The sequence below is a fragment of the Borostomias antarcticus genome (assembly GCF_949987555.1).
Source record: "Borostomias antarcticus genome assembly, chromosome: 1".
Classification (NCBI taxonomy): Eukaryota; Metazoa; Chordata; class Actinopteri; order Stomiiformes; family Stomiidae; genus Borostomias; species Borostomias antarcticus.
The window spans coordinates 47,697,088-47,710,306 of NC_140234.1; the positions used below are offsets into that span (position 1 = coordinate 47,697,088).

The 13,219-nt window shown below is 41.4% G+C and overlaps 2 protein-coding genes across 2 annotated transcripts; one reads left to right on the forward strand and one right to left on the reverse strand.

Annotated features, from left to right (window-relative positions):
• Positions 1 to 1,732: 1,732 nt before the first annotated feature.
• On the reverse strand, positions 1,733 to 4,221 carry hmgn1a (high mobility group nucleosome binding domain 1a). Its single transcript, XM_084447435.1, has 6 exons — positions 4,068 to 4,221; positions 2,657 to 2,680; positions 2,504 to 2,533; positions 2,374 to 2,406; positions 2,088 to 2,231; positions 1,733 to 1,991 (listed from the first exon to the last, which is right to left on the reverse strand). Exons 1-6 carry the CDS (start codon positions 4,083 to 4,085, stop codon positions 1,899 to 1,901), a joined length of 342 nt encoding a protein of 113 aa, XP_084303561.1. The 5' UTR covers positions 4,086 to 4,221; the 3' UTR covers positions 1,733 to 1,898.
• Positions 4,222 to 4,736: 515 nt separating this feature from the next.
• On the forward strand, positions 4,737 to 9,908 carry get1 (guided entry of tail-anchored proteins factor 1). Its single transcript, XM_084437506.1, has 5 exons — positions 4,737 to 4,916; positions 5,840 to 6,005; positions 8,424 to 8,491; positions 8,620 to 8,734; positions 9,045 to 9,908. Exons 1-5 carry the CDS (start codon positions 4,827 to 4,829, stop codon positions 9,116 to 9,118), a joined length of 513 nt encoding a protein of 170 aa, XP_084293632.1. The 5' UTR covers positions 4,737 to 4,826; the 3' UTR covers positions 9,119 to 9,908.
• Positions 9,909 to 13,219: the final 3,311 nt, after the last annotated feature.

Sequence of the window (13,219 nt, forward strand, 5' to 3'; positions counted from 1 at the left end):
ATGATTCTTAATGTTTTACATAGGCCTATACATTTTAGTCATTTAGCAGACACTTTTATGATATCCATCGATTTACAAGCACGTTTGTTTAGAGTAAGTAAACAGACTAGCATGCCAGTCATCATCAGTAAAGCTCTTTATAAGAACAAGTGACCAGTCACACATCTTTTTTTTTTTTTTTTTTTGTAAAACACAAAAAAGAAGAAATATATGATGTAAGGGGTTGGGTGGGAGGCGGGTGTTTGTCCCAGTTATACAGAGATCTAGTGACTTATATTCATTACTTCCCATGCGTGAAAAGCAGAAATGAGCAGTCTTCAAGGAGCTCTGTCTTCTAGTAGGGGCATTGTGGCTTTATTATTCCCAGCCGTTGGACTGAAAGTTAGTAGACAAAGAATAATAACATCATTATGTTTGGTTCATACTCCAGTTTGGTTGCTTTTATCACCATTATTCATGTTAAACGTTTAACCACATGCTTTTGGTGAAAATCAAGCCCCCTGCACCTTGAGATCACTCCAGTTGTTGGATCTTTCCTCAAGAAGGGTAATGATAATTCAGGCATCATATATTTTATAATTGTAGGACTATAATCTTACTGTGGCAGGTTTTTTATTTATTTAAAAACTACAGAGAATCTGAAAAATGTCAGCATAGCAATGCTCATTATTGATGCTATATAGATGGGACTGGGACAGTTTTACTAACTGCAGATCATGACTTCAATAAGTAGAAGAGATCCAGGCAAATATCAAAACCTTAGAAATGGCCTCTCAAGATAAAACACTGTGTAAAAGCTTTGTGTTTCATATTCTTGTATAGCCTACCCTACCCACTTCTCCCATTCCAGTCTCACTTTATGTATTACCTGTGGATTTTGTGACAAGAAAATGGAGAACAGCAAAGAGAAATTACAACCATTTTAATTGGCATGTTTATACCAACCATTACACAGATACAGCTACAAAAAAACTGAGGAAACTGTACATTGGTACATAAATCCTAACACCACATGAAAGTCTTGCTACTTCTGGTATGTTCACTTGATGTTATTAAGTGAAATTACAGTAATTTTCTTATCAGTATATCCTAAGAGGATAAGCGACAGCCAGTATGTGTAAAACTGTAATGTGTGTGTGTTTTGTGTTATTAGCTTGGCTAAGAACACTTCCATTCGTTTAACCAGCTTCACGATGTACCGTTACATACTGCATATCGAAATTATGAAAAACCTACTTTCACAGCAGCTATACAAATGTTATTGCAATGTCATTGCCAAACAGAGACAAGAACCATTTCACATAATGCACAGGCCTGACAAAATATCCAGTACTAGTGAGCATGATTAACCATAACTGTGAAGAAAAAAAAATGCATGGAGAAAGGAGTAAATATTCATAGAGCACAGCTTTAACAGTCACCCCCCATCCCACACCCCCATTATAAACAAAACAAAGTATTATCGTGTATAAACCCCCCCCCAATCCCTCCCAATCCAATACAGGTTACATACACAGTCCCTCATATCGCCTATGGAATGTTAGTCTCAGGCAAGGTCTCCCAGTTGAACAACAAATTCCTGATATTGGCATGAATGCATGTTATAGCTGCAACCTGCCCCCTCCCTCTTTGAAAACAGAATTAGACCACAAAAGAAAAGAAAAAGAAACATTGACCACACAATGACCATAACATTTCTTCCAGACATGTGTAAATGTGGGATACAACGGAGTCATTCTCCAAATGTTTTTTTTTTTTTCGTATTTTAAAAAAATGTGTTCCTACAATCATACTACTAAAAAACCTGTTTGTTTTTTTTAAGAAAATAGTTGATAAAAATATCCTCTGCATTGTACAAGAAAGGAGGTACAGGGAGCGCTGGTGAACAGGTAAGGATGTTACTCTGCCTCCTCCTCTGCCTCCTCTTCGTCTTCTTTCTGATCTGGCTCCTCGGCCTCTTCAGCTTCTGGCTCCTCAGCAGCAGGGGTCTCCTGGAGGACAGGGAAGGACATTTCCAAATGTAAATATGTACATCTATCTACCAATGAGCCGTCCTTGATCAGAAATCAGGCATCATCTGGTCTTACCTCATCCTCAGCTTCAGCCTTCGCCTCTCCATTCTCTGCTGGGGCCTCTTCTTCCTGCTCGGGCTCAGGGTCTTCCTTCTTCTCCTCAGGCTTGGCCTTCTCTACCTCCTTTGCCTTTTTGGGTTTAGCAGGCGACTTTGCTGGCTATAAAAGCAAAACATACATGAGATACAGTAGGCCTATACAACAGTCAGTAGCCAACACTGCAGTGTACAAACTCATATTCTAAGGAGCAAATGGCATCTGAGGGGGAAAAAGCAAGACTTTGACATCAATAGCCTTTTACCTTTGGCTTTGCCTTGGGCTCTGCCGTAGGTTTCTGAAAAAAATAATGAATATTAGATCATTAGTGTCACACTGCACACACTCAACATTTACCTGTATTTTCATGAGTGCCATAAAAACTGTGAACTTACAGCCGACAACCTCAGGGATCGCCTCTTTGGCTGGTGAAAAATAGAACAAAACGTTCTAAGTCAGTCATGGAGGGAAAAGAATGCAAACAACACAAAACACACAAAAAAAGAAAAAGATGATGAAATCTCAAAAGCATGAAATAGGCTACTCACCTCCACTTCAGTATCATTATTAGCCTGTGGGGGGAGGAAAAACAAGAACAGTCTCAGTAAACCAAGAACAACAGTCCCACATTCATGAGTGAGGATAAGTGGGTGTGTAGGCTAATGCTAGGGGGGATGGGCTCACATGCTGTGCCCCCCACACCCCCCAAGTTAAAGAGGAATTATGTAATCTTGAAGTGGGTGGGGGAGGGGAGACTTTCGCATTTCGACAATGCTATAGCGCGCCATATGGCATCTTGTGGTCAAGGTGAAGATTAAGCCTATATGCGAGCCCAGTTACGCATTATGGTTTTAATAAAACATGCACGTTAAACAGAAAGTTATTTCTAAGGACAAAGCACAATAATAAACATAGCCTAGACTACAAGAGGAAAAAGAGACCCCGCCCCCTGTGCGCATTCATTCAACACACGGGGATTTGTTACATGAACGCATCCACCCCTACGTCAACCAATCGACTAAATCTTCCCGCCATTTGTTCGAATTTCTATAATTCCCTTATAAAATACAATATTTTCATTGTGATCACGGATTCCCTTGAATCTGAGCCTTCATAGCCTAGGGATACATAGGCTAGTTGCATAATCCTAAATCCGTAGTAGGAAAGCAGAGCGAAAGAATGCGGATAACACAATATTTTAAAATAAAATTCCTTGCACCAAGGCAAGAATTTCCCTCATCTTTATTTAACTTGAGCTATTTGACGACGGTATGATCAAAGCTACTGTGAAAAACAATGCTTTTCGAATGTGCAAGGGCTGCCATGACACCCGTAGACCGTACCCTTTCCAAGAGCCATAGGGTGTCGCGCATTACAATACGCTTTATTGCACATAGGTCAAGAAGTGGTCGTTTTTGAATCTATCTGCATCAACATTTTGGAATTAAACTAAAAGGTAACTATGTTGGAAGTCGCATTATATCCGTCTATTAACCACAGAAGCACAAAAAAATATAGGATAAGAGTCCCTTTACGCACGATTTTTTGCGATGGCAACGTCGCTGGTGGGTTACACCCCTTTGTCTGATCTCATTGCTGAGAAGGCAAATTAAAGATACTTTGTATTAAGGTTCAGAGATCACAAAAATACTTTAGATGTTTATGAGTGTACAATAAATCTATGTGTTATTTTAGGCTAGGCTACTAAGTGCGCGAAGCAGTTAGTGATAAAATGTTACGTGCGCTAAGTAAAAAAGGCGCCACTTCCATATCAACAGGACAGACACATGAAAAACATCCAGAGTCCCTCGAAACGGTGTAACAGTGTATTAATCATCGTTAAGCGTACATGCACATGCAATTGTTTCACATTTAGAAAATATTTGCTGTGTGAAATGATACATTGTAAATTAGCTTCAAATCCAAGGCATACAATGTAGCCTTCACATTTCAACTTACTTTGTTTCTTTTCGGCATGGTTGCTTAGCTTGTTTTGTCTAGAGGACAGAGCGCAAATAAACCTTAAAATATGAAAATTCTATAGGAGCTACTGAACGTGATCAGTGTAACTCAGGCAGTACCTCCAGGACACACTGTAACTTACTAACATAAATGTTCCACCAGTACAGGAACTAGCTCAAACCGGATTGGATCCCCCCTCTGTATATTGTATTCCTTATCCTACCAACCTGACGGGCAACACAAATTCTCCGCCCCTTGTTGCCATGATTGGCTTTAAGGTCTAGGCAACACAGTTTTAAACCATAGCAAGTTACCTGTGTGGGTAAGTCTGTATGCCAATCAGCCCCCAACTCTCATTTTTTGTAAAGGGGTGGGGAATTCTGACCAAAAGTTGCGTTGGCTAGTAGCCTAGGTTATGGCTTGAAGAATACTAAAAGCTTTTAAAGAAAAGGCTATAAATATTTTAGAATTATAGCCTAGGCTACCTTTGCTCCTAAAAGTATCCACGTGAACAGGCTATAATTATAGTGCATTTTACGTCAGCGTATCGTAGCATATGATAATTGTATCTAAGCCTATATTTTGCACCCTCATGTATTTTCTCTGTAAATCAGCACTTTCTATTTAAATTGTGTTGTGCCTTGCCAAATGGTTTGCCTTGCGCAGAGCACTGTGTCCCTTTCTGACGAACACAGCTGCTTCTCGGCAGGCTGTAACAAAGGTAGCGAGCTAGCTTGCCAGACAGGATAAAGAAAAATGGCGACTGCATACGCTTGGTTCCTGGTGCTGGGGTCTGTCTTTTTGTGTAATATCGTCAAAATATTGTTACCGACCATATCGTCCTTCGTAAGTAAGGTTTATATTGGCCATTTACAGTCTGTTTATCATCAGGGTTCATGTAACCAGTGGGTCCATATATCCTCAGCATAATGCGCATATCGTATAATTTGCACGTGCACGTTCAGCTAAACCGTCCCCCTCTCGTGCCACAGCAGCATACCCAGCTAGGCTATCTCTGGTCTGGCTAACCTGGGCTAGGTTAGCTCTGGGCTGGCTAACCTGGGCTAGGCTAACTCTGGGCTGGCTAACCTGGGCTAGGCTATCTCTGGGCTGGCCAACCTGGGCTAGACTAGCTCTGGGCTGGCTAACCCACAGCATACCCAGCTAGGCTAGCTCTTTGCTAGGCTAGCTCTGTGCTAGCTAATCCTGCTTGCATATGGCTGATCATAAAATAGATAGTTTGTAACCACTAAGAGGGCGTGGTCGCATGGGAACAAATGTCCCTCAGACACCCAGGCATACTCACGTGTATTCAATGTTGTTTTGTAACGTTAATTCATTTTGTCTGTGTATTTCTGTCGCTCTATTATGTGTAGCCTACATGGGGTGCCATCACCGATAGCCAATATAGCTGTATTTTTCTTTTTCAAAATTCAGTAGCTGAATGCACGAGCAAGAGTACCGCATTTCCAACTTAAAACAAAACAAATAGCTACGTATACTTAAACAAGTGCTTAAAGCATGGGGAATTATAAGGGATTGAATTTGCTACATTGTTTTCATGTGGCTTTCTTTCTGAGTCAGATACCGTCCAAAAAACTATTTGATTCGCATTGAAAGAGCATACTGGTATTATAAGGTAAAGTAGAGATGTGTTGGTGTAGGCTATCTTTAAAAATATATATTTTTTTTTATGTTAGTTTCCAATAGCCTACACCTTGTTTATGTCACAGTTACGGCAGTAACATTTTGTCTGTTGGAATATCAAGCTGTCAAAGGTCATCCAAAAAGATGCGGAGCAGGAGAGGGAGATGAGGGCTGAGATCCAGGACATGAAGAAGGAGCACTCCTCCATCAGCATGATGGATGAATTTGCCAGATATGCCAGACTAGAGCGTAAAATCAATAAGATGACAGACAAACTAAAGACACATGGTAAGAGAAACCAAACATTCATGATCACAGAATGACGGCTGCTTTACCAGACAACATCATTTCCTGTGTCCTCAGCTACCTCAGGTTTTACTGATATTTTTAACCAGTCCCTGACATTGTGTGTTGTTCCATTGTTTTAAGGAAACAACCATTGTACCTATACTTTAGAAAAACCTGTCTCTTGCCTTAAAGGGGAATTTTGGACATAGGGCCTCATTTACTACTTAGCCATTATGTTGTTTATTGATTGAGATAATTTCCATGCTGCCCCTTGTTTGGGCGTTCATGTCTTGCTATTGCTAATGCTAGCGCAATGCAATGGTACAGGCTAGCATCCACCACCAAACTCACTTAACCACTCCACAGTGCACCGAAAGCAAATAAAATATATATAAGACAGCCGATTGGGGGTTAATTTGAGTTTTTTATCATAATTGTTTAAGAAGTCAAACTATCATTGAATCCTTTGCTTACCTATTTTCTCTGTGGAAGTAGGAAGGCAGAGTGATACTTAACATTACCTACGAATGCAAACACAGGCACTACAATAAGTACAGTAGGTAATGTGAAGTATCATTCCGCCTTCCTACTTCCACAGAGAAAATAGGTCCCCACAAAGTAAATAATTCAACTATAGTTTGACTTAAAAAATGATAGCATAAACACTCAAATTAACCCCCAACAGACTGTCCTCATGTTGTATTTTCTTTGGGTGCCATGATAACAACCTCTCTAAATGTCAATAAGGCAAAATAAATCATTGTTGACTTCAGAAAGATCATATTCCTATTTCTATCAATGAATCATCTGTTGAAATTGTTGATCGTTTTAGATTTCTTAGTACACACATCTCGGACACCCCCACATAGTCTCTCAACACGATGTACCAAAGCTCTTGTGAACTTTTATCGATGTAACATTGAGAGTATTCTCACAGCGCAGGACTGCAGATTGCTTCACAGGACTGTAAAGACAGCAGCAAAAATCATTGGCACCGAACTACCACAACTTCATAACATTTACACCACTCGCTGAAAAAGGAAAGCCCAAAACTTCATTAAGGACACCAGCCACCCCGATGTTTCCGGAACATCAAATCACACACTGCCCATCTCAGTAACAGTTTCTTTCCACAGGCAGTCAGGTTGCTGAGCTGCTGATGCACTTGCATGCACCACACATTGTTGTTGTGTAATATGTAATGTCATGTGTCCCTTTTGTTAAGGCAGAGAGAGCCAGAGCACAATTATTTCATTGTATTTTTAATACACATAAGAGAAAAGTTGAACTTGAAGAAACCAAGTGTGAGAGACTGTCACGCCTGAAGTAAGATAAAAGGAAGATAACAGACAGACTTTTGCCCCAGTTTCAAAATGTATTGTTAAGCCCTCTCTTTTAGAGTGTGCTATCAATATTCTAGTGAGTGGCAAAAAGGCGGGAAAATCCTCTGACCCACACCTCTGGGGGTTTTCAAACTGCTCTGTGCTGCTGTAGAGGCCTTGCACGTTAAAACACCAAGTGTGGGAAGTGGCAGGTGGGGTTGGTAGAACAGACTGAGTGTTCACTAGGGGGGCTAGTGGTGCAGCTGCTGCCTGTTGCTGTCCCTCATTCTCAGCCACAGCACCGTGCCCTATAGAAGCAGGAAGTATATATATGGTCAAAGCATATTACCAGACGGAGCAGAGACGGACTTGTTTGTACTCTATAGACACTGTGACTGAATGTCTCCTCTCCAGCCATCAGGCTGAGTGTCATAAACATTAGCCTCACATGGTCCTTCATGTCGTTTTACCTTTCTTGAATTTGCAAGACCATGCATGCTGCCTAGTTTATCCCCACAGTACGAGCCACAGCAAGAGTGATCTAGATGTATAGTACATAAAGTGCACTGTGGTATACATTTTTTTCCTTTCTTGAGGAAGCCGCATTTTCTTCAGACCTCCCACTGTATATGCTCCACCCCAACAGCTGTCGCTCACTCTCTCCAGTGTTTCCACAGTCACTGCCCCTGTGTCTTCAACTCCTTTTGTTCATAGGGGAATACATTTCAGAATTTAGGAATGGAAAGTATTTTCACAATGTCCCGCATTATCCCTGACATATGTATTGCATACATTTTGTTACATGTAAGGCTCATTTGTCCTTCCAGTTCCTCCCGTTCCCTATACAACACAAATAATGCACTATTCTAACTATTCTTGTCATGTAGTTATGCTTTCACTACATTGAGGAATATGATAACCATTAAGATATATTATTTAATGTATAGAAAACTATTATTATATGGTTATACTGTATATGAATTATACTATATTATTTAGTGTATAGAATTATTCATGAATGGAAACATTTTAGTTTATCAATTTAATTGTCAGGATCTGTATGTTGCCATTACAAGCATGTTTTCTCCTCTTACAGTCAAGTCAAGAACTGCACAACAAGCCAAAATGAAATGGGTGGTGAATATAGTTTTTTACATTCTGCAGGTATGTCTGAAACATAATGAAAACTCTGGTTGAAATTGACCATGTGAAATTGACCACGCCATTGTATGAATGCCACTATATGATTGTGAGGTACCCACTGAATCATATTTCTTCTTGTCTGTTGCTAGGCTGCTCTAATGATCTCGCTGATTTGGAAGTACTATGTTGACCCGGTGACGGTGGTACCCAGCAAGTGGATTGCCCCATTGGAGCGGCTGGTTGCCTTCCCAACTGGAGTTGCAGGTTAGTGGAGATTTCAACGAAGATCAAGAGATGTGAGCATCGCATTTGATTAAATCACTGTATTCAATATTATCTGTCTATATTAAAAATGATGAGATTTCATGAACCTTTGTGATCTATGTCAGCACACTCTGCTTGCATTCCCCTCTTGAATTTCTCTGCTTGTTTCTTGTTTCTCTGTAAACACTCAAAAGACAATCGTTGTTCACCTAATAAGGAATTGTCATAAACCTAGTTCAAAGCTTGCCAGGTTGAATGCAAATGACTGTTCGGTTAAGAGTAGTAGGTCTGAGCCTTTGTCTCCTCACAGGTGGAGTCGGAATCACATGCTGGCTGGTTGTGTGCAACAAAGTTGTTACCATCGGCATTCATGCTGTTAGCTAAGGAGGATGCTGTTTTAATATAGACGACTGTCCTTCAAGCTCAGAGGAGAAACTCAAGCAGTGTTTACTTTGCACTCATCGCTTTGTTGATAAAACACACTGTTGGTAAATGTTTTTGTACCTTTGTTAGAAACTGCTCACATTTAAACTTTGCCTTACATTGCCAGTAAATTGCACTTGAATCTCTTGTCATTTGACATTGGCAAATTTCTAGATGACAGTATTGTAATGTTTGAAACTACATTAGTGGTTTTGTGTTTTGGTGTTTAAATAGTTTATTTATGTGACTTAATATTGGTTGCAGGTATTCTAAGGCTGCTATAAAACATGTGGCACATATTGTATTGATCTGTTCTTTTGTGACTGAATGAGACAACTGTTTGGGTCTTCAGAGTGTTAATGTAGGGATCAATAAAGATGTTGAAAACCATGGTGTTGCAAAGACAGGCTTTTACAAAATAAGTCAACCAATCCATCTACATTGTTATATTTTGTGTATAGAATAGGCCCACTCTATTCAGTGATATGCTTAGTTGTGGCAGATTTATTAAAGAAAAAGTAGCAATAAAATTATCCAAATATATTATCTATGTTTGGTCTACATTCACTTGGTCAGAAAAATAGGATCTTGGTCTCTCCCAGGTGAGATTGGACTGGCATCACCCATGTGGTAAGAGGATCTACTGTCCAGGTCAGAGCTATGATCCTTGGACCTGCCTGTCTGCATGGGTAGGGAATCAGTGATCTGTCCATGGCCAAAAAGCTCCTTCATCAAGCTGCTCTTCTTACTGTGGACCAGCATCTCCTTGGACTGAGGAGTGTCCGGTCTCGGCCCCCTCCCAGCTGGCAGAGTAACGAAAGAGGGTTCGTACGCTCCCGACCCCAAGTCCTCAACCCTCGCCTGGCTTTTGATGTGCTTCGGGGGGCTCCTCCTCAGGCTGTGGGTGCTGTAGGCAGGCTTCCCGCTGTGGAGGTTCTGGATGGTCTCTTTGAATGTGTAGTGACGCTTGGTCCTGGAGGGTGAATTGAGGGCCTTGTTGGTGAGGTGTTCTGTGTTTGGAAAGTCCTCCAGGCTGTACTGAACCTGGTTGTCACATTCCCCTGTTTGCTCTCCCTCCAAGGCCTGGGGGATGTTTCCCTCTTCCCCTGCCAAGTAGCCATCTCCTTCCAGAGGTAGATCCTTCTTTTCTGAACAGTCGTCTTGCTCATCTTTTGCGGATTAATGTTATAGTTAGCATCAGAGCATTTGACTGCCCTGATTTAAATAACAAGAAATATCAGTTTGGTGACTGAAGCCTAAATTAACCTATCTATATAGTCTATAGAGTACAAACAAGTATTTGCCATGCAGTTTGCATATCCTGTAAGTCCCATTTCAGTTTACCCCCCCACCCAAGAGAAGCCACATGCTCACCGACACTGTCCTCATTGTCCACGGCACCTTCATCATCTGCTGCTACCTCTTCTGTGTCATCAATGGCAAACGACTCCTGGAAATCAATATCAGTCCAATGTTTATGAATTGAGTGAATTCATGTATTGCATAGCTATTTTTAATCTAAATGAGACTAAGCTGGTTAAATAACGGTTAAATAAAAATAAATACAAATGAACTCGGACACAGTTAACAGATACTGCCAGCCAAATGCTTAGTACTGTATCTAACACAGCTCAGTGAACCAGATGTGTGAAATGGTCAGCCAGATTGCATACCCAGCCCACCAAACTTTTCTGTGTCTCCAGTTCTGTATCTGTGTTGGGATGTTCTAACTCCACTGGACAGGAAGGAGCCTCGATGAGGAGAGGGGACACAGTGTCCGTCTGTACTGCCTTGGATTCTCTCAGATTCACAAAAGGAAAACAGAGTGACAATATGATCTGGAACGTGAGTGCTATAGATAATGTATGTAAATTGCCTCCACATCTTTGTACCTTTTTTGTTCCAGCCTTTTGGAAATCTGTGCGAGTAGATATTGTTGATCTCCAGTTCTCTCTCTCTTTCCTATGTTTCATGATAACAGTGAGTGAACAAATAATCAAAAATAAAATAAAATTGAATGTTCATTTCTTCCAGTGCAATGTTTATTCTCCCTGATACTTCAACATACCATAAAATAAAATACCATTAGAAACATTGTATGAGACTCCCTCTTGTGTTAATAATACTGTATTGCATGTTGAATAATTCCTCACAAACAGACACTTTGGAATGTTTGGATCCACTGCCACTGAGGCCTAAACTAGTTTACCTGCTATATTGCTCTCAACCTACCTTGACTTTTTGTGTCAACTGACTGATCTGCTCGTCAAGAGATGCAGACAGCTCTCGCGCCTCATTGGCCTTCCTTGTTTCTGTGGCAATTTGTCGACTGAAATAGGCTCGGCTCAGCTCAAGATTCCTTTCCAAATCCTGATGTAACAAATTAATCTGCATTAATGAGTGGAACAATATGTTGCAATCTCTGAATGAAATGTCAAAATACTGTCTTCACTGTGGCTTCATATCATCACTACAGTAGGATGGCGTTGGTAGAATCTTCTTTATTTTTTCCCCCCTTTTTTTAAATACACCTATATTTACTCTATCCAGGCAAGTCAACTAAGAACAAATTCTTATTTACAATGACGACTGGACCAAAGAGAAGTAAGATGATAATCCCTTAATTTTAACGACATCCTGTGAACCGAAGAAATGTGACCTCTATCTGCCTCCCCATCACATAAGTGAGGGCCAGCTTGTACCTGCGTCCTCCTGCTCTTTCTCTCCAGGTCGGCGGTGGCCAGGGACAGCCTGTGGCTCAGCTCCTCCCTCTCCCCCAGGCGTTGGTCCTGGCTGAGCAGCTGCAGGTGCCGCAGGGCGTCCTTGGTGCACCGCAGCTCCTCCTCTGTGGCCTGCAGGCGCCGGGCCAAGTTGTCGCGCTGCAGCCGTGCCTGGCGCAGCAGCTCCTGCTGGGCACGCACCTCGTTGCTGTGCTTGAGTAGAACCTTGGAGGGGGGGGGCAGAGTCCCATTAAATGTCAAACTAATTAAAAGTATAAAGTGATGCCAATGTGATGACAGCTTTTTAATCTCTCCATGCATCATTGAGTTCCTTGATGTGGTCATACGTTTTAAGTGGCTTGTTTTGTCAAGTTCCTTATTCACGTCCCAACTAGCTTTCCCTCTCATCATATCAGTAGTGTATGTTGTATGTCGTGTATAATTGTATTTTATGGTTATGATATGACTGTGTGCCAGATCCTTATTTTAAATGCCACAAACCTGTGGAAGGCTGCTCTGTGAGTCTTGGAAGTGCTGTAGCGCCACCGTGTGCCGTCCTTGGAGCTGTTTCAGCAGCCGGTTCTCTGTGGTGGCCTCCCTCAACTGCTGCTGCAGCTCCTTCACCTTGCTGCTCAGCTCCTTGATCTGGTGCATACGGGCCGACCTGATTCGCTGGTTTGATCCCTCCATCCGCTTTTTTGGAGGGGACATCGGAGCTTTGCTTTTGGCTGCATGACTCTGCTTCAGGTAATGCTGTCCTCCCTTCTTTTGAGCTGGAAAAGAACATAAGAGATGCCCATGGTGTCTAATATGGATAGCTTACCTACTATGATGATAATTTACATCCTCAAACCCAGGACCACAGCCTAAAGTTAACACCCTTATCCCCTTTTATCCTACAACCTCACATCTACGTTGTGCCTTCAATGTTTTTGAAGATTGCTTCTTGTCTGATGAAGCGAGTGAGTTTTTATTCAGGCAATGGTCTCCATCATCCTCATCTGCAGAGTCCACCCAAGGACTGGTGTACTCCTTGCTGGACCGGGAGCTGGTGGACTGGGGTGAGGAGTAGCTGGACCAGTCTGCATCTCCTGCACCCTCACAGTGAGCCTCCTCCTGCTGCACTATGCTGTGGTGACTCAGAGACATGTCTCTCTCAAAGATGATTCCACTTTTTTTCTGCAGGACAGAAGGAAAATAGCTGATTCAGTTTATATATATATATGTGTGTGTGTGTGTATATATAAAAAAAAAATCAAAACCAAATAGAGGAACTTCATAACAGATCAAATATAATATAGTCTATTTGCATTCATTTGTTTGTGAATGGGATGACGTGGCT